This window comes from Mastigoproctus giganteus, chromosome 3 (genome assembly GCF_048544385.1).
Source record: "Mastigoproctus giganteus isolate SK-2022 chromosome 3, ASM4854438v1, whole genome shotgun sequence".
NCBI classification, from domain to species: domain Eukaryota; kingdom Metazoa; phylum Arthropoda; class Arachnida; order Uropygi; family Thelyphonidae; genus Mastigoproctus; species Mastigoproctus giganteus.
Genome location: NC_143577.1, coordinates 91823183 through 91848281, shown reverse-complemented (window position 1 = coordinate 91848281; position 25099 = coordinate 91823183). Strand labels below are relative to the sequence as shown.

The following is a 25099-nucleotide window of genomic DNA, read 5'->3' as shown; positions in this document are numbered from 1 at the left end:
TGGAGGATAGGTTGGGTACGCACTAAGCATTCGAGAGACAGCTATCTTCTCTCCCACTTCATAGTGAAACTCGGAAATCGTGCTCAGAGTTGTCAGTTTGTGCTTTATCTCCCTTTGGTTCGCTGGACGTTTATTTCGTAACTTACTGTGCGTGTATTTTTAGGACGGGAATGTGAGGTTTGTAGCCAGCTGCCAGGTATTAAATATATTCTGCTTTTCATGAATTTGGAAGGGAATTATCCTTCGAGGAGTTGACTGACTGCTTTAATAACCAGTAGAAGCTAAGCTGTCTTTCTGTTATGAATTGTACATTGCTTTTATAATAGGGACAAATTCCCGTGTACTTTACTACGATAATAGCTTTATAGGTTGATCCTCGATATGGCAAATATCCGGTGTTGAGGCCTTGAAGTTGTAATACATCAAACTGTGTCTGAGTTCCTTGTACTAAATCGTACTAATTGGTTATCAGCATTTGATAGCTGTTGGGAACAACAAAGTCTCAGAGACCTCTTAAGAATGTTCGGTATCCGGAAGTAATCAATATGCAGCAGCTAGTAATACATTTGAAAAGGCGTGAAGTCAAGGGGGGGGGGGGATTGTTTTTGTCAACAATATCTGGACGGTAAAAAGTATGTGACATTTCGCTCTGCTGGGGTTATTTTACGGAAGTTCGTAGTTGGATTCACCTCTAATCCCTCATCGTTACCCCACCTGTCTTGGAAACCCTCCAGAACAGAACCTTTTATCGATTGCTATCTCGAACACGTGCTCTGGGAAGCAGAGGGAGCGACGGTCGGCGGATGTCACGATTCAGCGCAAGGTATGAGAGAGCAGGGAAGACGACGAGGGCTGTCTGCTTTGCATCACACTGCTCGGAGAGAGCGGTAGCGGTGACAAGGAATAATGACAAACTTGTTTCTGTGACTCCAAGTTGCGAGGACCGTGAACAGGAAGCTTCACGGGAAGGGATGGCTGAGCACGCTACTGCTCGCCAGCTCACTTTTCCACCAGGGGAAGTAGTGAAACAAGGGTATCTGTTCGTGAAGCGACCTCCACGCAAGTATTGGAGCAAGTTCAAGGTCAGTTGTCTTTAAACAGTTACTTTCTTACATTATTTATAGTGGGTGGCATTAAGTACGGGATAAATTTAACCGACGACACATTGATGGTACTTTAAATCCTTGTAAACGTCATTCTGTACAGCCTTGTACATTTAAAACTCTTAACATAGCAAACTACTTGAAGAACATTCAAGTACACTAACACTCAACACGTCGTTTAACCGTTGGCCTCTAATATCCGATAATCATTAATCATATTTTTAATACTTCCAGATTCCAACAGTGGTTTGTCATACACGCATATCTAAGCAAATTGTACGCTTTAGGTATTGATATCGAAAACAACGTGGACTGTGACTTTCCTGTGATATAATCCTGAACTTAATGAGGTAGTGCAGTTGTGAAATGCGTGTGTAAAGATAAGACCGCAACTTCCAGTTACTTGGAATGCGATGTATTCTCCGGGGTCGAGTGAGGCGGTGAATCGTACAGTCGAAGTTACGAGCAATTTAATCTATTCTTATCAACAGTCGACCTTGTTGCACGAGTTTCAGACTGTCTGAGTAAATATTCTGTTATTACGGTTCACTGCATCCTAACCCGTGTCAATAGCTGCTGAAATAATAAGATAATACACCTGACTCGGGCAAAGTTACCTAAATTCGCGGTGTGTTCCATTCGGATAATGCTTTGATTCACTATTGATGCTTGGCATTCTCCAAGCTCCATCGTGAAAAACACTTGACTCTTATTTTCCACGCTGAAGCTCTCCTCGTGTCATAATTCTTGTCAAGCGGCATGGGATTTTTTTTCAGATTTTCTTTATTTTTGGAGGAAGGTTAACATTGAAAAAGCAGTGGTATTGACTGTTGCGAGTTTTGCTCAGCATGCGGCTTACCTTGCAGCAACAGAATGCCACAACCATGTTAGTAGAGCGCTGGTCCGTAGCATTTGGAGAGTTCGTCGGAATTTATACACTTCAGTTTCGCTTTCAGAAAAATCAGCAGCCAACCGAAAAGCGACATGTCATGGCAAACCGCCATTCAGATATTTTCCACACTTCATTCCTATATCTACATACTTATTCAAAATATAACAAACGCAATTTGACAATATCAGATGTTTTCATCATTGGCATACTAATTTTTGTGGTTTCACTCGAGATCTAAGTTATGTATTAATTCGTTCTGACGGAACTCTATTTTTATCCCCGCAGCCAGCAAAAAAACACTACCAAAGATTACACAACTTAAATACAGTACGCTGCCTCCTTATAGCCTCATTTACTTTGGCACTTCTTCGAAGAGACCGAATTCGCCACAATTCAGTTTACACATAATTAGGTGTGTCGAAGTGGGTTATTTTCTTGTTTGAGGGACAAATTTTGTGAAATAAGCTTTATTTTCAGAGCAAATTTGAGAAATACTTTAAATGGGTTACCAAAAGTGGCCAGTCAAATTTCGCCGTGACCAAACTTTCCGCTATTGGTCATCTTGGCTGGTAATTTATTCCAATGATAAATGTCGAAAGGCAAACCTCATGAGATCTCTCCGTCTTGCTGCTAAGGTTTCATAAATACATACTCTCCCGTGTCCTTATTATATGCCTCGATTGAGCCTTCCCCGAGATGTCTCTTTGCCAATTTCTGCAGTCTAGCTTTCAAACCAAAGCCTTCGTTTATACAGGGGGACAGTGACAATTTCCTACGTTCCAAGATTTGACGAACCACGAACAGGACACTGTTTGTGATTTGTCAAATGTGTGATTCGTGGAATTTTAAGTTCTAATTCACTAAGGGCAATGAGATAAAGTATTACAACATTTAATGTTATTTTATAAAACAACACTTATCGCAACATTTCACCCTGGTTTATTTCTACCAAACAGTTTAATTTTCTAATCGAAATTAAACATCTGTTGGTGTGTGTGTGTGTATATTTTTTTGTGAAATGTTAATTTCATTGCTTGATTTTTATCGCATCTAATTTAGTTTCTGGTTTGTGGGCTTTCTGGGCCTGCAGACGTGTTGTGCCTTGACCTTGATTAGTCGTATGAAACCAAGGCGAAGCAGGAAAAAAATTTCCTTAACTTTGCTTCATTGCATGCATGTGAATGTTATTCATTATATCACAGACTGACAACATCGCCCTAAGAACGGATCCTAGAGTTAAACCCGACTCGAAATTCAGGTTTAACCTTCTAAATATTGCCATATATCTTGGTGTAAATAAACTGTCAATCTGACTGGTCAATATCATGCTTTACCAATTAGAATGTATTACATACTGTTCTTATTGACAACACGCAAGACCAATGAATGAGCATTGCGTCGGCGCTGTTTAACCTTTGAAACTCACCACAGCTGCGTTTAAGTCGAAATTAAAAATACAGCTTGCATAACCGAGTGTCATGAGCAAAATAATTTCTGACAGTAATGGAAAGCATATTGAAGCGTTAAAGGCGATTTAAACACTACAATTTGAGGCAAATTTATTTACTTTGAAACACGGAAATAATGCATTTCAGTTAAACCTGTCCATTCCTGTTTTTTTGGTCTCACGCATTCCACTTAATGTGTTTAAATTTTGCCTGTAGCCTTGTGCATCTAATTTTTACTAATCGCAATCATCTTGAAATATTTGAATCGAATCATGCTGTGCATATACATTGGTTTAGCTGAAGATCAGAAGGAACCCCATTTGTTTAATCAGGAGACTGAGTAAAGTTGAACGCCCCCCTCTCTCTAGACAGGATGGGCCCTTGAGGATTGTAAGGTATCCACCGCAAGGTCAGGTTATGGGACTTTCTGCTACGTCACTCGATATGTAGTCAAAATTTAAGCCCGAGCCATATTCATTATTTTAAACAAATCATTTCAACATACTAATTGTAAAATGTGCACGGTGGTGCAAAGTATTGATCACACATTAGCTAATTTCGCTCAATACTGGATTCTCGAAAACAAATTTCTCCTATACGCTTTTAATAATGAGGCATTTCTATAAGTTACAGTTAGGACCGTAATGCTTATAATTTCTAATTATAGGTAATAAACCTTGTTATCAACAAAGTTGTTTCTCGTGGTAAATGGAGTATTCGCCTTCATTTTCATTATTAGCAGCATTAGGATATGTTTTGAATGACATTTGACTAGTTCATGGTGTTATAATAGCTTTGAGTTCCCAACAGCCTATTCAGAAATAATCCACTTATAGCAACCTGTGGGCCGTGGCCTACATTTAGATCTTTTTCAAGTGACCAACTGAAAACGTTAGAGGCAATCTTGGCGATCTATAGAAGGTCCCTAACTGGAAGTACTCTCGATGTGAGCGCTGTTTTCTGAAATGAAATATAAAATGAACGAGTATTTCGCAGAAGTTGACAGTTTCAATTGAAATATTCTTAATAAATCTTTTAATAACAGTTGCTATTTTAAATAATCATGCCAAATAATATTTAAAGGGGAAACATGGCACTGGCCTGTCTAAATTTATAAATTTATTTTATTTTTTTTTTTATCAGGCTGCAGTTGAACTCTGCTCAACATATCCGCTTTATAAGCAGAAGTTTATCCTTAGTGGTAACACTTATTAAAAGAAGTATTTTCATGACCTTTCGTTGAGCAATGTTAGGATTCTCGTGAAATTTGTCTGGACGTCAGGTGACAAAATCCAAATAGTGAAGTATTTCTTTTTTTTTTTTTCTCATTGTGGTTTTAATGTTCAAATAATGCTGCGAAATGTGCGCATGACCTGCCGTCCTCATCGGGCCATATTCCACCAAAACGAATTGGTCTTCCATAAATCGAATCATGCATTCCGATTCGAGATCGAAGCGTCACAGGGCCCTGATACATTCATCGTGCTCATGGCGCTCATTTACAGCATCGCTTGTTATCTAGAAGGACATCGTAGATTTATTACGCAATGGACCTTGAAGCTACAGGTTTCACTCTTCTCACAAAGACAGCTGTGCCCTATCAGCACATTCGAGACGTTTCATTTATATGCGGTACGTATTAGACGAAGTAGCGCAGTGAATGCATGTTTTTGTCATGTGGTTCGATTTTCATCGTAGTATTTGGTGCTTGATGAAATACAACTGGAGTTACTTGTGAACATACTATTTTTTGATTTGTCTCAAAAAAACAATTAGAAAAAATTTTGCACTACAATAAAGAGCAATTGGCCGCGATTTCAGGAATTTCTAGATACCAGCGTTTCTAAAAATCCGTAAGGGTAGGAAGGGGTTAAATAACTATGTAAATTTCCAAAAGATCAATTTTCTAATTAATAAATTGATGAATTTAAGCTAATAAAAATGCTATTGAGGAAAATATGGAATATTTTAGTAGCGATGTAACTATCTGGAAATATTACTTATCTGTTTTAATCGTTAAAATGCAGTGGAATTTAGCGAAATACGTTTTGGTCGGAGAAGTTTGTGTTTGCAGGGGCATTAAGTAGAGTAGTATATTCAAGTTTGTACAGGAAATGTGCATATTTTCCTCTTGTCTGTGGTTTCTTCCTTTGTTCTGTGGTTAATTCATTGTAGCTTCTCGGCACACAATTTACTTCAGACTTCGTTTCGAGCAAATTGTGGTTCGTGTGTGAATTGCCATAAACAAGAAAAAACAGTTATAATTAGTAGAGGAATAAATGTGGGATCTTCGGCGATCATTAGAACCTCCTGAGGAACACAGACATCGTCGCAGCGATATATCCATTATTTTAAGACAGAATCGATATCAGTAATAAAGTTAGCCACACAAAGCACTTTGTCAAAGAAGACTTCTTGTCTGGCTCAGCAGACCTGTGAGAATACTGTATGCAGGTTTCGACTGAAACTTATTCCAGAAATATACTAAAACATAAAGTGGATTTTTTTGTAGACATTTTAGGATGAAGTGTGTTTTGTATATGAGGAAAAGAAGACAAACTGTCACCATTAAAGTTTAACAGAATTAATTGGCTGATTTCTTTGACAAGGAACGATGCATTTACCAACTTTTTTTTTTTTTTTCTTTGAAAACTCGGAATTTCAGCGGCTTACAGTTTTATAAGTTGTAGAGTTTTCGGTTTAAAATGCATTACTCTTGCATTTCCTCGTAAATATTCTTGTTGCGTATGCATGGTGTGACGTGAGTAAACTTCTCCATTTCTTAGAAAAGTGCTCTCGTGAATATTCTACGAGTTTTGTAGGAGTTTTTCATCGTACCAGGTTTATATAAATAAAGTAAGGTAATGGTTACATTAACATAGAATTAAATTAATTCAGTGATTTTACTTTATGCTATTTTAGAAATTTTTTTTATATATTGAATGTAACGAATAGATCATTAAGGGAAAGAGGATCACATTCTAAAGATTGAGATCAACGTCGTATCATTCTTTCAGTTATCGGCGATTATCAGTGCGTGATATTAAAAGTTCATGTGTGAACTGTGGTTTTAATACCATAACACAGTGATCTAGCCGAAGTGTGACAGCCTCCCCCCCGTTTTTTTATTATAAATTAAAATGAAAAACGGTTGCCCATTGTTTAAGCATAAATCTTTGATCTTTTACGCTAAGGACTGATTTCTATTATGAAGGGACCAAGTTCAGTGCAGAGTAAAAGAAGCGATTATAAACTATTCTCCTTGACAGTGAGTTGGCTGTGGTTTTAATCGTCTCCTTTACCTTAAATAAAAGTAATTGGAGCTGTGTAAAGCTCTTGGGCCCTAAAGCCTAGTTAAGAGAAATAATCCAATATGTCACCATTAAACCTGAATAATAAAATTCCCACTATACCCAGAACAATGGGGTGGATTCTAGGCACGAACTTGCTTCTTGGAAAGCTCCACAGGAAAGTTAGCAAGAAAATCCATCGTGAGAGTGGGATTTCAAAAACCGCACAGCACATCTTACGAAGAATAGTATATCATTCCCACAATGGCATCTGGTGCATCCACTGACTGAATTGGAATCATTCTGATTGTAGGCCTCAGGTGAATGTGTGATCATACGTAGACTGAGACGGACAACATGATCATAGTCGAATGGTCATGTTCCACTACAGTCAAAGAAACTTGTTCAAACCAACTTAATTCAATAAAATGTGGTTAATATTCTTGAAAGTTATGTTATGTGGCGGTATAGGAGTAAAATTTGTTAGAAAAAACTGCTTAGATGGCTTTATGGAACAACCCTTATCGGTTTGAAGAGCGTATGATTGATCATAGTGAAATGCAGGAAATGTGGGATCAGAGAGATAAACACTTTATCACTTCTAATTTCTTCATTTGCAGAGCAAACGTGCTAGAAGGACCTTGTTTCACCTGATATTAAGTAAAATTAGGGTATCAAATTTGGAGAAAATTATTCTGTTCGTTTCATCTCCCCCATTAAATTTCTGCGTACTCTCCGACAACTATTTTTAGACATCTCATCTCATGTTGGGGGAGCCTCAGGCTTAATGTGGATAAGCAAAGATAGGTTTCTTTCTAGAGTGTCTTATACGACGTCAGGAAAGAGCCATTGCTGTTCTTAAATTGTGTGCTTTGAATATTTAAACGCACTTTGGCAAACACTTCTCTAGAAAGCCTCCCGAATAAAAACTTTTTTTGGCTGCACTACAATGAGCTTTGCTTTTCGCTGTCACCTAGCAACAAAGACGCACAATGGGCTCACAGATTGACAGTAGGCTTATTTCGAGAAACGAGTGCTGCTATTATTAGTTACAAACGTCTGTAACTATATTATAGTAGAGATGTAAAGGTTTGATTCGATGGTCATAAACCTTTTCAGTATTAAGATCGGGCCTCTGAGTTACTCGTGGCTTGGATTACTGCTATAAAGGCATCGGATCGAACCCCACCAGTGATGCAAGTTTTTCATCTGATGCTGAGTTAGTATCAGGATTTTTCATTCGTTATATGGGTTTTCTGAAAGGCATGCCGGCCTTTAGAAGACCCTTAAGCTTATGAATATCTATTTCCAACAGTGTCGCTACGATATAAGGCCGTGACAAAAACATCTTCACAATAAGCCGACCGGGCTAGCCGAGTGGGTAAAGTACCTGCCCGGCAACCCAAAGGTCGTGGGTTCGATTCTCGCCTCGGGCTTGGATCAAAGTACTGCAAAAACCTTGGGAGGTGCAATATGGCCACAGAAGCCAATGCGCCAACAACTACCAAATCAAAAAAAAAAAAAAAAAAAAAATCTTCACAATAAAATAATTATTTACAGACCCAACCAACACAGCGTGCCACTAAGACTTTAAAGTTCCCTTTTGTTGTAATAACTGAAAACACAAACACTCATTAAAAAGAATGAATGTCGTCTTCTGTTGCCGATTGCAAAACTTGGACTTCGATGTACCAATTACACAACTAATATTTGATATACCAATCATCTTAGGCGGGGGAAATTGTTTTATTTTTACATATTCCCCAACATAGCCTTAGAGGTTGGGAGGGCGCTTTTCACATACTAGTAAATAAGATATTCTCTTTTGTAATCCTACCTGCTTTACAATTATTTACATAAAAATCTGTATGGTACAAACTACGCTTGCCCAATTTGTTCTTATAATTTATTTTAATACTTCGGTTACACAGAAAACAATTATTCATTATAGTCTACTCCGCCTTTTTCATTAAAAACGTTTGGTTTATAGTACATATATTATTCCTGTGCATCGCTTCTGTAATTTTTAAAGTTTGCAAGTATTTCTCTAAATTACAAACCCTTTCAGCATTAAAACTTAATTTTAAACGTTTATATTATTGTTACATTATTAAAATTCATATTATTGATTTATAATTTATTTAATTACCGTAGTTCTTTCCTTAGTTGAATCCTACAATCTGAAAGAGTTGTTGCTTAACCTCAATTCTTTCAATCACTTCTAGGCTTAGAAGTTAGCCTTACGATATTTGATATGATTCTTCTCGAACAAGGCCTTGAGACAGTCTTCTGTTTTTGATATCCACTGAGGATTTAAATAACACTATCGCGATTCTTGTAATAAAATTTAACTTAGTGTTTTATTTTTAGAAAACATTTTTATAGCGAACTTGAGTAGACTTTATACTTAAAGTTAGGTCTACAGCTTCAAGCTTTTTGTCTTGGCGACAAATAAGACCACGATGAGCAAACACCCGAATTCTCCACTCACGAAGTCATCCTTATTATAATGTATACAAAAAAAAGTATTTACTGGAGTAAATAATGACCCTAATGATCAAAGAACTTGCCTTGAACTATTAACAAACGACTGGCCTCGCTAAGAAGATTATTCTTCCATTTATAACAATCTAAAATAGAGTAAAATTTGAATTACAAACAAACATAATTCCAAGCTTCGTAGTGTTAATGCAAGGGTCTTTATGCCCACGGCAGAAAAAAAATTTGGCCTTCCCAACGGATTGTTACACTATTTCTAAATAAATGACAAATCCAAAAGGTTAATCTTCGATTTATTAAAAATCGACCACAGAACACGCGTATGGACAGCACCCGTCCTTGTGAGACCACTCAGTTTTCGGCTGAAATAGAGCCAAGTGCTTTCCTACTGTTTCTGTTGACTCTAAACTCAGTTTCCCTAGTGTTAGCAGAAGTCTACAAATAGCCTATACGAGTGTAACAGGTATTTTTGCCAAATTTTCATTTAGCTTCTTTCGTTTATTTTGGATAAACACGATGTCTTGGTAAATTGATGCAGTTGCGTGATCATGGCGTGGTTGCATATCGGAATTTCTTTCGCGAATCTCGAAATTGATCTTTTTGAGAAATTAATTAGACGAGTATGAGGAATTAATGTCTGTAAGCTCGTCTGTAGTCTTCAGAATAAACTCAGTTGCTGTGTACCGCACGCTATCGTTATAAATACCGTGTAATCACGACAAGTGGCTCCCACGCATTCTTCTGTAATGCACGCGAACAGAAGAGCCCATAAAGTCCTGAAATGGTTACAGCATGGCCTTTGTAAAATTTTTCCCTTTTACGTGTTTACGACCATTGTAATTGCGCTCAACAGAAGTGAATGACCTCGCTATTACGGGTCCCGATATAGATGACGTCTTTTAGGCATAATGCAGCAAGAAGGTTAATGGTCTTATCTAGTTGGTGTGCACACATTTTAGGGCATTCCTGAGTGCATTTTGAATAGTTTCTTTCGACCTTGTATTCTTAATTCATGAATAGGAGCTAACAGGTGCTTAGATGCACACGATATGGTCTGATTTTTTGCAGCAACTGGTTAGTCTGGTTCATTTATGTTACCAAAAAAGTAATCCCACACGTAAAACATGCATGGAGCATTTGAATTCAGTTGAGTATTAAATTATTTAATGAGCAAAGACTGGTATTGTTCTGTTTAATTATTGTACGTATCTCGCATACGTAGAGCAATATTTTTTAAGCTGGCTTAGTTATGCACATAATAATCGTTCTGAATATTTTTCTGTTTTATTTACACTTTCTGTTCCGCGTTTTCCTTATGAGTGGCCCTAAAGAACTTGCCTCTCATCTATGTATCTTAACCTTCATTTGATATGGTAGTTTTCTTTATAGTTATTAGCATTCTTTTGTTTTTCTTGTCTCATTCGCACTTCTGGCTATCTTCCATAAATATGGAACATAAGGCACAGCAGTTGACCTTAAACCTTTCCCTAATTTTCTGCCAAGTCGCATTCCAATACTCTCCCAGTCTTTGCAGTGAGACAGGTTTTCATTATCTTGTGTTTTTGCAGTTTTCCGGAAAAATTACCGACAAGACTCGAACAACGAATTAACCTCAAATTTTTAAAACACTAAAGAAAACCAACTGAAAGTTGAGTTATTACGTCAAGTTTATGGGAAAGATACTTTCGCGTGCTTGAATGGCATAAAAGGTTTTAGAAGGAAGCGAGAATGTGGAAGACAACGAACGACGGGCTGTCCGGTATTCACGAAACTGGATGGAACTGTGAACCGGGTAAGGACATTGATTAGAAGTGATTGTAGTTTCACCATTAGAATGGTTACATCAGAACTCAATATGAGGTTAGGCAAATTTTAACTGAAAATTTAGGCATAAGAAAAATGTGCCAAGATGGTGCCAAACACGTTGAATGAAAATAAAAGAATGAGAAGATCCAAGTTAGTGAAATCTTTTTTGAAAAAAAAAATTAAAATCCGAACTTTGAGTACTGTAATTACTTGCGATGAAAGTTGGCCTAAAAGATAATAAATGCAGTGGAAGACAAAAATCCCCTAGAAAAGAAGCAAGAATGTCATATTCAAAAATGAACTTTTTTTTTTGTTTACTTTGATATTAAAGGAATCATTATGGCTGAATCGTCTCACTAAATGAGACTCGATCAAACAACTACATTGAAGACAAGGCGGGTGGAACGAAATTCGAAACAAGAGACCCGAATTGTGGAAGGATTGTTTGGGACTCCATCAAGACTATGCTCCAGCACAGAACACTCACTTTGTTCGTCAGTTCTGTTCTTTGCCAAATAAAAAAAAACTGAATCCCTGGTTGTGTGAATATGCACACTACTCTCCCAACTAGCCCCTGTGACTTTTTGCTCTTTCGTAAACTGAAAAAGTGTACTTTCCAGTTTATGGAAATATTTTTGCGCTTGTGCAGTAACACGCACAGACAGAAACTTCTGGAAGCCCGGGAAGTCTGAGCCCAGGAAAATTATTTTGAAGGGGATGACTTGTAAGGTACGAAATATTTCATTATGGTTATTTTATTGCGGCAGTCTCGTTATTTACTATCCACACCCTGTGTGGCCCAAGTTGCTGACGCGCTTACAATTGTACTTAAAATTACACTAACAACAGATCATCGCCGATTATGGTAGATCTTTTAGTATTGCACGATATTCCATTCAACCTCTAGATTTATTTTCTTTGTCTAGACTAATCTCCTGTTCCTCTTTTATAGGAAAGAGCAAACATCTTTAGTGTGTGTGTTATTTTTATCTCAAATAAATTTTCTGAGTATTCGCATTTGTAGACTTAATGTGAGAATAATTGTACTGTACTTGATATTTTTCAAGTTGTTAGTGTTTTACAACATAACTTCGCTAGTTACTCTTTTTTTTTTTTTTTAACGCGTTAGCATATGCAAAATTATCAACATATCCATCTTTCTATTATCATCAACATCCGTTTTCTATCTTTCTGTCCGTCCTCATGTAATAACTTTACTTCCAGTGGATGGATTTTTATGATTGGTTCTTTTTAAAAAATTCAAGCCATCCTAAAATCTGTTAAAACAGACCAATATAAATCTGGAAATTATTTGTTGGTACGTCCACCCACCTGCCTTGCAGGTAATAAGGCTACTTCCAGTAGATGGATTTTCATTAAATTTTATATTAAGCTCTAAGAACGATACGATTTGTCGAGCCATCCCAAATGTGATTAAAATCCAGCAATTATATTTTGGTGGATTAAAATGGTGGATGCACAGTAACTTCGGTTGTATTAAAGTCGTTGCTTTTTTTTAATTATATTATTCCCTTCCTCTACATGTAATAAAATTTGGGTATTGTAAAAGGATTTGTCGAGCAATCCCTAAATTTCATTACAATCGGATTAATGGAAATCAGGAAATTATTTTATTTTTTTTTACTTTAATTAAATTTTATATTTCGGTCAGTCTGTTTGTTGATTTGTCGAATGTTCCCAAATTTCAGTGAAATCGGACCAGTAGAAATCGGCCAGCTATTTATTTACTTTTTTCATACATATCACATGGGCTATCCATATACAGTACTCTCGTAGCTGAAGACCTGGTTATTGTTTGTTGCCATGCGCTCTGGTTGGAGGAATAAATGGACAATATGGCGAATGCCCGGAAAATATTTTCTCCGTTCGCGCAAAGAACTCGTTGTTTTTTTCTTTGTTATTAATCATGAATTATTGCTATTTATTAACATGTCTGAAACGTAACTCGCCGTAAGCGTTTATCTCATTTTCCCCCCAAAACAAAGGGTTAGCAGAGTTTCCACTCTGCTGCTTATTCTAAAATAACTGTTTTATTTGTACAATGCTTTTATTCTGTTCTTGAATTTACGGTCACTTGCTGCTTGTTTATTCTATATAGAATATTTTTAATAATTTTGCTTGTTTAGAGGTAGCAGATAGGGTTCCTTTTCTGTTCCCATATGCTGCGATATCTCAGTTCCTTTATTATAAAGATCTTTTTCTATCATTTATATTCTGTCTGCGAGTTGGTATCAGTAGCAGATAGATTTAAATATTTCTGCTTTTTTTCAGATTTTGTATTAATATTTTGAGTTCCCATTTTTTTTTTCACTTCATAACATTAAGTTGTTATCCTGCTAAGTGCACTTTCTTTAATTCATTGCATCAATTTATTTTAGTTTTTTTTTTTCTTCTGATAAATTAACATTGCTTTTAATACTTACAAAACTTGCCTCATTAATGCAAATATCTAATGTCAATTGTGCGCTGCAAAATTACTTAGTTTTCTTCAAGCTTGCCCTAGCGGTAACACAGTTGGCAGGATTTTCGTCTTCTCCACACCTGGTGAAAAAGACCCGAGTTCGAGTCCCGACGATGAAATGAGGAATTTTTATGGGATTTTTTCACAATGTGAGTTCGTCTGTCTTAGGCGAGTAGCATGGTTTTCTCTCCCGGAAACTGTTTTCGTCTAGCAAACAGAAAATTGACGTCGAACATACGCAATTTAGACAATATACACGGAGTAATATAGCCTTAGTCGATGATGCTCCTAAAATCCTACTACAATAACCTTCAATTCTCTTTAAGATTTTTATTTTTTTATGAAAAACCCCAGACACGAAAGGTATCTAAACCTATAGTACCGTGCATGGGTTGAAGGAGAAGTATGGGGGGAAGGGGATGCCGGAAACTTTGCTCTAGAGACTAAACATGGGTTTCACCACTTCAAGCCTCCAATAAGCAAAGTGTTAGTATTTCAACGGTTGATGAAAGTCATCTACCACCTATTATGCGACACATGTCTAAGTTTCTTATTTCAGCATTTTCTTCTAGACAATCAACTATTTCTCACTTCAATAAATACCTTATGCAATCTATTGTTTCTTGTAAGTTTCTATTTTGTGACTATCTTTTTTTAATTAGTTTTAAGAATTGATTTTTTGGTTCCATTTTAAAACTTCTAAATTATAGATTTTCAATACTTTGAATCTCTTGCTTGATGCCAATCCTGTATATTGTAGCCAATTTGAGCTATATCTTTATGGTATTCTTGTTTCCATGTTTTACAGTTGGGAGTGTGGTCAATTCCATTTGATACATGTTTATTTGTGGCACAGCTAGGGAGGAAGAGTTGGAGATTTTATAGTGTTCCTCTTATATTCACATACGTACCTATTAATTTTTCAACATTACCTTTGCCATATAGTATTCCTCTTTCATTGTGGTTCAATCTCGATTGCTTGTTATTTCACCCCATTAAAACAGCTTTTTCTCTCTGAACTTAGAGGGATCTTTTGCTTCCTGCTCGGTTCTTGCATTGTGCGTTAAACGCCAAAGCAACTAAGGCTGTGAGGCAACAGTATTTCTGTAAATTCCATGTATCTTCTAGTCGATTTGCCTGTTTTTTTTTAACAAAAACCCGGGTCCGGAAGAAAAAGCATGCTGCCCTTATATAAGACCGACAACCTCACCTGTACCATGCTACACTGGTAGAGGGTAGCATGGTCTTCTCTTGGAAACCCGAATTTTTCTTCTTGAAAAACACTCAATAATAGAATCTGTTAAATTTGCAGAAAAAATATACTGACTACAACCTGATCCACCGTAGAAAGGTCAGAATCGATTTTGTCATTGTGGAATCTTATTAGGTCGCAGCAATTTATTCAGCCGTCGGATGTCCTACCTTCGGTTCAAGTGCAGATGGTTATTCGGTCATCAGTCTCTTGCATTAATCTGTTCGATGAAAATACTTTCTTTTATACTTTTGTTCAAATTGAACTGCACCACTAAGACGAGACTAACTTCGGTTACGCGAGGCTATGGGTTGCCTTCCTACATCCATTAGCTTATGTCTTTTAATGCAAATACCAATTTGAAACTGCTTTCGATTTCAAATGAGTTCTACCATATTGAAAATTAAGTGAAACTGTTCGGAAGCTTAAGTAGGGCAAGAGTTTGATCTTTTGTCTTCGTTTAGGTTTTTCCGAATAAAGATAAAATGCAGTTCCTTATCGAGCGATAAGAAATCAGGTTACGTCCGACTTGACATACATTTACCTCTGGTTTAATCTTTGCTGTCATTCTATCATCACTTCTAAGTCAAGTAATGATTACTATTGTTTGTTGACGAAGTTCGAAAGTATAAAAGCAAAAAAGGATAAAAACCAAGAGCTGCGCTCCAAATACTACACTACAGCGACATGTGAATCTTTCGGCATAAAATTTGAGCAAATAGTGATGTACTCATTTCTGAAACCTCCAACCAGAACCGTGAATATATCGCTATTTGCTCATAAATTTCGTGATTGTGGCTGTACAATGCAGGTCTGAAACTCGGTTTTAAAAATAGATTCTAGAGAACATTGAGGCGAGTAGACTTAACATTTTACCCTTCATATACAATCAGTGATCCCTGAATTATAACCACCAACAAAATGCTGTGTTGGGTCACCATTCACATGGATAACCCATTAATCGCCTAGGCATTGACTCCACTAGATGTCTGAAGGCGTCTGTAGGAATCTGCAGCCATGCTACCTGCAAGGCTTTCCACAGCGTCAGAATAGATCACGGTTCCGTGTCCATGTCTCTTCCCCTTCCAAACCTTCCACAGGTGTTCAATTGGATTGAGGATAGTGCAGGCCCCATGACACGACGCATTATCTTGGAAGATCTTTATTCTCTCCTGGAAAAAATGCAACATGACAGGATGCATGTGGTCTCCTAAGAGTTAGCGGCAAACTTCACTAGTCAAACGTTAGTCTGTACGCACCTGTGGTCCTAGTTCTTGCCAGCAAAACATGCTCCATGTTAAGCAACCATCGCCACCTGCCTCGATAGCGGTCAGCTTGCACGATAGGTCCATGGATTCGTGTTATTTTCGCCACAAAGGGACGGCCTCCGTCGGCATGTTGTAACAGGTACTTGGAATCATCCGACCTCTTGCGACACTCCGGTAGTTATTTTTCTTATGTAGACTTTATTTCTGAGGTATGCAATTCTGCATGTGGGTAAGGATCTTATGAAGTCCCACAGTTTTCTGAGGGTGGAAGAATGATTCCAACAGCGTAATAAGTGTATTGGTGTGGATGTCAAAGGCTGCCTTCAGGATAAACATATGCAACAAGGGAATACATGTGCTGTTAGGGTTGCTAAGAGGAAAACCAGGTGCGTGTGTATTTGTGTGTGCAATAATTACAGAAGTATAATAAATGTTAGATTATTTTGAAGTTTATTGAGGGATGCAGCAAAGGAAGTAAGTAAACTTTTAGCCGTAATTATGAGCGCATCCTTAGATTCAGAGGAGAACCCTAGGATCTGGAGATGTGCGAATGTATCCCCAATTCACAAAGAGTGGCATGAGTAATTTGACCTGTTAGCTTACCTTCTGTTCCAGAGAGGATAAACAAGTCGATGGTTAAAGAAATAATGCAGGACCATCTAGACAGAAAGACAGCTAACTTTGAGTCAGCATAGATTTTATCACTTATGATCTTATCTAAGCAGTCTGAGTGGATATGACGCAATAACAAAATGAACTGGAAATAAAAAATTTTGAAATGGGGCACTTGGATTTCACAAGACGTTAATATTGTTGCAAAACTGTGGCATTGAGAGTTTTTTGCTATGGATAAAGGGATGGCTGAGCAGGAGAAGAAATTAGATATCAAATTTACACTGATGACCCGAAAACGGATGTTGCTGTTGTTACTGCGACAGTACATTGTATACTGCTATCACCCTGTCATTAGAATGTTGTATTTATACTACTGAACTATATGCAATTAAAATAACTTTAGAACTTCTATTTCACCGACCATAATACACTGAGATTCTGAGAGTCCTCAACACTTGAACATCTAATAGGAAATTATGCGAACGTGAGTTTCAATTATTTGAACCAGATCCAGTTATGCTACAAAGTCTGTGCTATTATAGCTTGCTACATGAACTTTCCAGCCTCGCAGGTAATACAGAAATAGGCACATAATAACGTTATTAGCCCTTGTGTCGATAAACAATCATAGCAACAAGAACAGTAATCAACGCGCACTGCTTTTGGATAAATTTTGCTAGTGCAGTTCTACAGGGTTCAGTGCGGGATCCATTGTTGATTTCTTTGTTATTAATGATATCGATTAAGGTATATCAGATTTGATGTCTAAGTTTACAGATGATACGAAGGTTGACAGGACGGTTAATGACAGTAAGTAAGATTATGATACTGCAACAAGATCTATAAAATTTAGGTAGATGGGCTGAGAAGCAGCAATTCAATTTTGACATTAAAAAATTGCATTTGTTAATGTCAAAAATGGATTTGGCGCACCTATCGGTACCTTTTTTTTATAGTTCTCAACTCTCAGGAACATTTGGAGAAATGACTGCTTTTCATTCTTAATTTCCGGCGATGAAATTGATTGTTATTTTGAAGTTGATTGTTTCCTTATCTGGAATAGACGGGATAGAAATTACTTCTAAGTTAGTTAGCCAGTCACTGGCCTTAATTTGAAAGTAAGGCTTCAAACAGTAGGTCTGGCCAGAAGCAGGTTGCAAATTGTACTTGTGCATAGCTACCCACCTCTAAGCTTCTCTTGCGCCAATAGCTCTCAAAGAACAAGCTACCCACTTCTCTCGAGCATGAGTGAGATGTGAAAAGGGTTCTATACCCGCATTTGCGACACTATCACTTCTTGATGATTCAACTCAAGTTTGCGTAATGTAACCTACGCCTGCTATTTTGGAAATGAAGATTTGCTCTACAGTAGTCAACTTATTACCGATACTACGCTCATTCTGGTAGAAGATGGGCTGACATGGAATTGTTCACGTGACTGATGATATGGACGTTTTTCTTAGCCATTTTCGTCTCTAAGCGTGATAAGGGCTTGAATTGGTTTGACTACTACTACATACGGTTCAGCTGAAGTAATGTCGAATTGGTTTATGTGCATATGGAAAATTTTCGCATGGTAGGATACCTGTAAGATGCAGAGATTAATCAGCTGGAAACAGTGGTTCCACTTCGTTGTATGGGGTAGTTTTCCTATGCCGGTTCGAGACCCTCATAAAAAAAGGGCCGAATGATGACTCCATCTGGACAGATAGATGGCTGCTTATGGAGCTAAAATGTTTGGCGTCACCGTCCAGTTTGAAATATGAATATATTCCCTTGTTGTTGTGGCGACACCGTAGCCAGGTGGGAAGGAGCAGCAGTGCATAGCACACGCTTCTTGATTAGACCGGGATTCGAACCCGTCACCACCAAATACGGAGGATGCGGAAAGGTCAGGGAATGACCACCGCATATCCCGGAGTAATATGGCCTTAGTTGCTAATGCTCCTAAAAACCAAACACACAACACAACCCCTGTGCTTGTCGGGTAGTTGAGTAACGAAAACGGGAAACTTGAGCTCATCTCTTAGGACTGAGCAATCTTTTCAGTGTAGTTTGTGGTGCGAACTGAATACATAGAGATCGACTAGGTTTCTTCCACTTATTGCGTGAAGCTGGGAGGTAAGAGGTCCCCCATCGCGTGGCCTCTTGACTTAGTTGTTGTGATGATGTGAGTTGCCAGACTTGCATGAAAAGGAGGATGGGCCACAGCCCAGGATATTTATGGCTAGTAGTGGACCTTCAAGGACACACTTGCCACCATTATCAGTATCTTCATAATTCTTTATAAAGATACTGATAGAGATACTTCTGTATAAAGATACAAGGTGCAGCATTGTCCTCGGTGGAAGTATTATCATTTAGTTCGCTAATAATGGGTTCTGAAGTGTTGCAGCTTATTATATAGAACTGTTTCTGACCTTGTAGCGGCATTCTTAAATTCCGCAACAAATGTTGGATATAATGGACAACACCGGGCCAAATCGTCTGTGTTACGCACTACCCAATATCAGAAGGTTACGCTAAGTGATAGTAAAAAAAGTACTGGAGCTGGTTTTTAATTTATTTCAACAGAGTAGGTTCAATTTGTCGTAACCGGATTTATAAATCAGCACCGGTCGTACAGATCGGCCGTCCTGGCCGAGTGGTCAGTTGCGTTGGTGCATAAGTACATTTGCCTTGAGTGACTCGGTTTCAAGCCCGTGACTCCTGAATACGCTGCTGTTTTTTTGTATTATCTCTACCTTGTGAACTCCTCTGGTCAGAGGAGTTCACAAGGTAGAGATAATAAACAGAATTTATTATAAACAGAATTTATTATTTGTTTACAGAATTGTGATGCAAACTGAAACAGACCGGGTAAAGCATGAGCAGGTCCTTCTGAACGTTGGCATCGGTAACTCAGATTAACTGTGGCTTGTCAACAGATGAGTTTGTGCGAGCTGGAGAGATCAAACTTCCCATATCAGTGCCAAGTGTACTGTTTTTATCACATTTTTCTTCCCATCGTTTTGGGGGTGCGGTTTCTACACTGACTACAGATATACCGAATTCGAGAAGTGGTATTAATTTTGAGAAAATTTAGACCTGTGGCCCATTAAATATTTTAAGCCATCACATGTTTGTTTAGTTTTCAGGACTAGGCACTCTTCTTATTAAAAGAATATTTGGCTTTGGGCAGAAGTTTGTCATTTGACAAAAATGCGGAACTTACGTTACATCTGCGCATTGGGGATTAGCTACCACAGGAGATGGATTTTAAGCTGAAACGAAAGATTATGCTGAACACCGTGGTTACCTGATAGCGAAGGTCTTGGTGCAGATGACACTGGTTGCATAAGAAAAGCAAGGAAAAAAGCGACGGGAGTGTACATTAAGTATACTTATCTGTGAGATGTTGAAATGACAATGACTACACTCGCAAATGCCTTGTAAATGGAGATGAAAGTTTGCATCACGATGAACACGTTTTACAACAGCGAGCAAAAAAACGTAGGAACACTAAAAATACATAAATTTCAAAACGCAAGTGACGCGCTTCGTAAGGGTGTTTTTTTTAGCGTGTTGCGCATTGTTTAATTTTTGTATTCGATTTGCTATATTTAAATTGAGTTGTGGAGAATTTGGTAGTAAGTTGTTCTCTAACTTGTTATAAATTTTTAACGAATTTCGTAATTTATTAATCTTGGTTTACTACCATAACATTGTTAGGCCTAAATGAGGAACTAGTGATGGCCTCGTTTAATGAGCAAACGTTCTAAAGCTTGCAAGATCAACTGTCAAAAACGTCATTTGAAATGCTATCCTTATAGCGTAGTAATTCTTTGTTATCTAGACTTCTCGAATGGCGAATTGCTGTAACATGTATTCTCATAGGAGTAAGGAATAGGTTACTGCAAAAAGTAGAAAATCTCTTTCAAATGCACAAAGGATTTTAATCATGACGCTTCGACTCGCACAGAATTTCGAGTTTTACCATAACTGAAGACTGTTAATCTGCCATTTCACCTCATGTTTGTCTACTGTTCCGATAATGTTTTTACAGATGTAGTGCACCCTCCGTAAAAACTGTATGTTAGCGATGCCTCAACTTTCTGTCTGTTTCTACACGCCAGGACCCTGGTTCTCACAGTAAAGTAGCACTTATGTTCTACTTTACTTTACTTCTCTCTCTCTCTCTCTCTCTCTCTCTCTCTCTCTCTCTCTCTCTCTCTCTCTCTCTCCGGGATCTGCGTGGTAGCACAGTGGTATTGTCACCGTCCTCACATCGGATGGTAAAGGCCCGGGTTCGGATGACGCGAGGAGCTTTAATGAACTTTTTTTCACTCCGTGGCTGAGTTAGTCGGTCTCAGGCGTAGCTAGCAAGGTTCCCCCCACCCCAGGAAACGTTTTTTGTTTTCTTTTTCGTATAGCTAAACAGGCAAATCGACCTGAGAACACAAGCAATTTACAGACACAAATACGAGTTTATGTATTCAATTATGGATTACCCTAATATAATAAATTCCCTGTCGACCCTCAATGTCTCTGAAAAGTAGCACCAGTTTCTAACCAATCGTTACCTTACATCAACTTTTAACGCCTCTCTTACATCTACAAACTGAACTGTTTCGCCCCAGCTAAACAGAATTGCGTTTAGCCTCTGCAAAATTCTTTCTAGGACTCCTAGCAATGAATCGACAACGAATTCTGAAATTGTCCAAACGTCTGTCTCAACCTCTTTCAGCCCCGACTGCCAAGCGATATTAGTGACCACAGCGACCACATCACTTTTCATAGTGATTATCTGGTACTCTTTACTGTAAAAACGCTTCTCCTGAGTTTCGCAAGTCCGTTAACTCGAGTATTAAATAGATATATTCAAATAATATAACCTAGAAAGGAAAGTACTTTTTTGCGATTCCCCAAGGATCAGTATTAGGACCACTGTTTTTAATTTTCATAAACGACTTCGATGAAGGGATAGAGGGCGTGATGTCTAAATTTGCAGTTGATGTTAAAATTGGTAGAGTAGTTAATGATCACTGTCAAGCTGAGCTTCTTCAGAGAGACCTAGATAGACTTCAAGAATGGTCAGAAAAATGGCAGCTGTGCTTTAATCCAACAAAGTGTAAGGAATTACACCTGGGAAACAGTAATCTCAAAATAACTTATTCACTTGGTGGAGTTCAACTAAACCCAGTACTGGAGGAAAGGGACTTGGGTGTTACGATACGGTCAGACATGAAATTCTCTGAGCATTGCAAACAGGTTGCAAGGAAGGCCCATGGTGTCCTATCGATGATCTATCGAACTTTTGCAAGTAGAGATAGGGACGTGATAATCTCATTATATAAGGCTTTTGTTAGACTACACTTGGAATACTCTGTTCAAGTGTGGAGACCGCACCTAAAGAAAGATATCGAGCTTCTTGAAAGGGTGCAAAGACGGGTCACTTGCCTGGTGAGATCGACAAAAGGACGTCCTTATGAAGAAAGACTTCGAATATGTGGGTTGTAGAGTTTGGAAACTCTGCAACCCACACCTTAGAGGAGATTTGTTGGTGTTTAAGGCTCTGAGAGCCATCAGTAAAATGAATGAGGACGAAATTTTCAAGATTATAAATGATGCTAGAACTAGGGGACATGAATTCAAGTTACGGGGGGTAATGTTTAGATTGGACTGCAGGAAGTTTTTTATTTTAGCCAGCGAGTTATAAATTACTGGAATAAGTTGCCTACATGGGTGATAGAGGCTGATAGTTTGGGGAAATTCAAAGGTCATCTGGATAGTGCCTTCGGGTCAGGGAAGCGCATAGGATGATAGGTTTAATTTCCTTTTCTTTTATTAATTTATTTTATTTTTTTATCATTGTTTTGTTCGGTTTTCTTTTATTTTATTTTATTTATTTTTTTTGGCTGGTGCAGCATAGGTTTTCTTGCACCATGCGGCCATTACTAATAATGAACACAATAATTTAGTGGAATTGTCGTGGTTTCGGTATTGATGGCGTATATGATCTTACCTCTAAATATACTCCAATATGTCTCTGCCTTGAAGAGACATATTTAAAACCTGAAGATACACCAAAACTGTCTCAGTATAATATCTTTAGAAAAGACAGAACTCGCCAAAATACTGCACATGGTGGTATAGCTGTTTTAGTAAATCCATGTGTTCCTACCAAGCTTGTCTTACTGAAATTTCCGCTTGAGGCAATATCCGTCGGAGTAGCTGCTGACATTCACATTACAATATGCTCCTAGTTATAGCTTTCAACAAAATTATCTAAATAGTCTCATAGCCCAGCTCCCTACACCTTTTCTCATTCTGGGAGATTTAAATGGACATCATACACTATGGGGTAACAACCACATTGATCAAAGAGGAAAACTAATTGAACAATATTTAGACCTAAATAATGGGTCACCAACATATGTTCACCTTCCTTCTGGAAGTAATACTGCAATAATTTGTCCATCTATTATTCAGAAACCCTGTATACTACTCTAAAGTGGAGAGTAAACAATGATCCACTGCACAGTGATCATTTTCCGATAATAATTGATTTAATAAACAAGCCCTCTTATCAACCTATCAAAATTCCGCAGTGGCTCACTGATAAGGCAGATTGGCAGCTACATTTCACACGAAATAATCCAAGAATCCCCAACCGATGAAGTGGTCGACTGTCACAAAAACAATATTACATGCAGCAGAAAAAAAAAATGCCGAAATCCTCTTCAATTGACAATACACCCAAAAATCTGGCGGAGTGATAAATGCCGTGCGGCTAAGAAAGAGCAAAATAAAGCGTGGAATAACTTTCGCCGCATTCCAACTACAGCTAATCTTATCCAGTATAAACGCGCAGGAGCAAAATATGCTAGATGCAGTTAGAAAAAGGCAGCTTGGATCCGCTTTACTTCAACCATCAATCAAGAAACCCCTACATATAATTTGGAAAATAATCAAAAAAAGTGGCAAATACCAGACGACTTCTGTGTCTATCATGGAATGGAGACGACAGAACGTTTCTGACCCTGTTCAAATTGACAATATCTTAGGGGAAACTTTTGCCAAAGAATCAGCAATAGAAAGTTACACACCAGCCTTCAGAAGATTTAAAACAAAGAAAAATTAAACTTTACGTCAAAAAGGAATTAACAATATAACCTACCGCTTACTATCCACGAACTGCATAGAGTTCTGTCAACATCTAAACGCAGCGCTGTAGGACCTGATAATGTACGCTATTCAATGACAGGAAATAAGTGCTGAATCATTAGTCACTCCTCGAAAAATGGCATCATGCTACAGTCCTTGCATTCCTTAAACCAGAAAGAGACCCAAACCTTCCCCCCCCCTTGCTGTAGACCTTGGCCAGTTGCCTTCACTTGCCTATAGACCTTCCCCAGACCAGTTGTCTCTGCAAAATTCTTGAAAAGATGATTAACCGTCGACTGTAAGATACCTAGAAAACTTTAATCTCCTACATTCTGCGCAATTTGGTATTCACCGAAACAGATAAACCCAAGATATACTGGTAAGACTAGAGAATTCCATTTGGAATGCATTCCTCAAATCAGAACATCAATGGTTTGCTTCGATATCAATAAACCTTATGATTCCAAATGGAAGTATGGCATTCTCAGCGAATTTCATCACCGTGAACTTCGAGGCCATCTACCGATTTTCATACAGGACTTCCAGTACAAACGCACATTTCAGGTCAGATTTAAAAATTCTTTATCCCAAGTATTCGCACAAAGAGTTCCCCAAGACTCTGTACTCAGCGCTACACTTTTTATAATTGCAATAAACACCATTGCTGAACAACTTCCAAAAACTATTGATACAGCACTATTTGTAGATCTTAGCACTTTGTCATGCGAAAAATATGAATACTGTTGAGAGACAGTTAAAGGGGTAATAAATAAGATCAGTTCATGGACACAAACTAATGGCTTTCAACTTTGTCTCCAATAAAACGTTGTGCATCCATTTTTTTCCGCCAACGTAAACTCCACCCACATCCGGAACTACTACTGAATGGCCAACCTATAGCAGTTCACCTCACCATGCTCTTTTTAGAGCATCTTAAAAAACTAAGAACATCCTGTCAGCAAAAGCTAAATATCATCGAGTTCTTTCAGCAATTAAGTGGGGAGCTGATCGCCTTACCTTGTTACGATTATACAGAGCCTTAAGATGGAAGCTTGACTACGGAGCACCAGTGTTAGCTCGGCAAGACCTAATGTCCTTCGCCGGCTTGACCCTAACCATCATGCCGACCGGGCTAGCCGAGTGGGTAAAGTACCTGCCCGGCAACCCAAAGGTCGCGGGTTCGATTCTCGCCTCGGGCTTGGATCAAAGTACTGCAAAAACCTTGGGAGGTGCAATATGGCCACAGAAGCCGATGCGCCAACAACTACCAAATCAAAAAAAACCTAACCATCATAGTG

The 25099-nt window shown here is 38.1% G+C and overlaps 1 protein-coding gene across 2 annotated transcripts in view; it reads left to right on the top strand.

Annotated features, from left to right (window-relative positions):
• Positions 1–389: 389 nt before the first annotated feature.
• Positions 390–25099, top strand: part of LOC150088151 (docking protein 1-like) — a 263117-nt gene continuing 238407 nt past the window's right edge. For both annotated transcript variants that reach the window (XM_090370591.1, XM_090370590.1), the window contains exon 1: positions 390–1082. In XM_090370591.1, coding sequence (XP_090226717.1) covers positions 804–1082 — 279 coding nt within the window. In that variant the 5' untranslated portion in view covers positions 390–803. The remainder of the gene's footprint in view (positions 1083–25099) is intronic.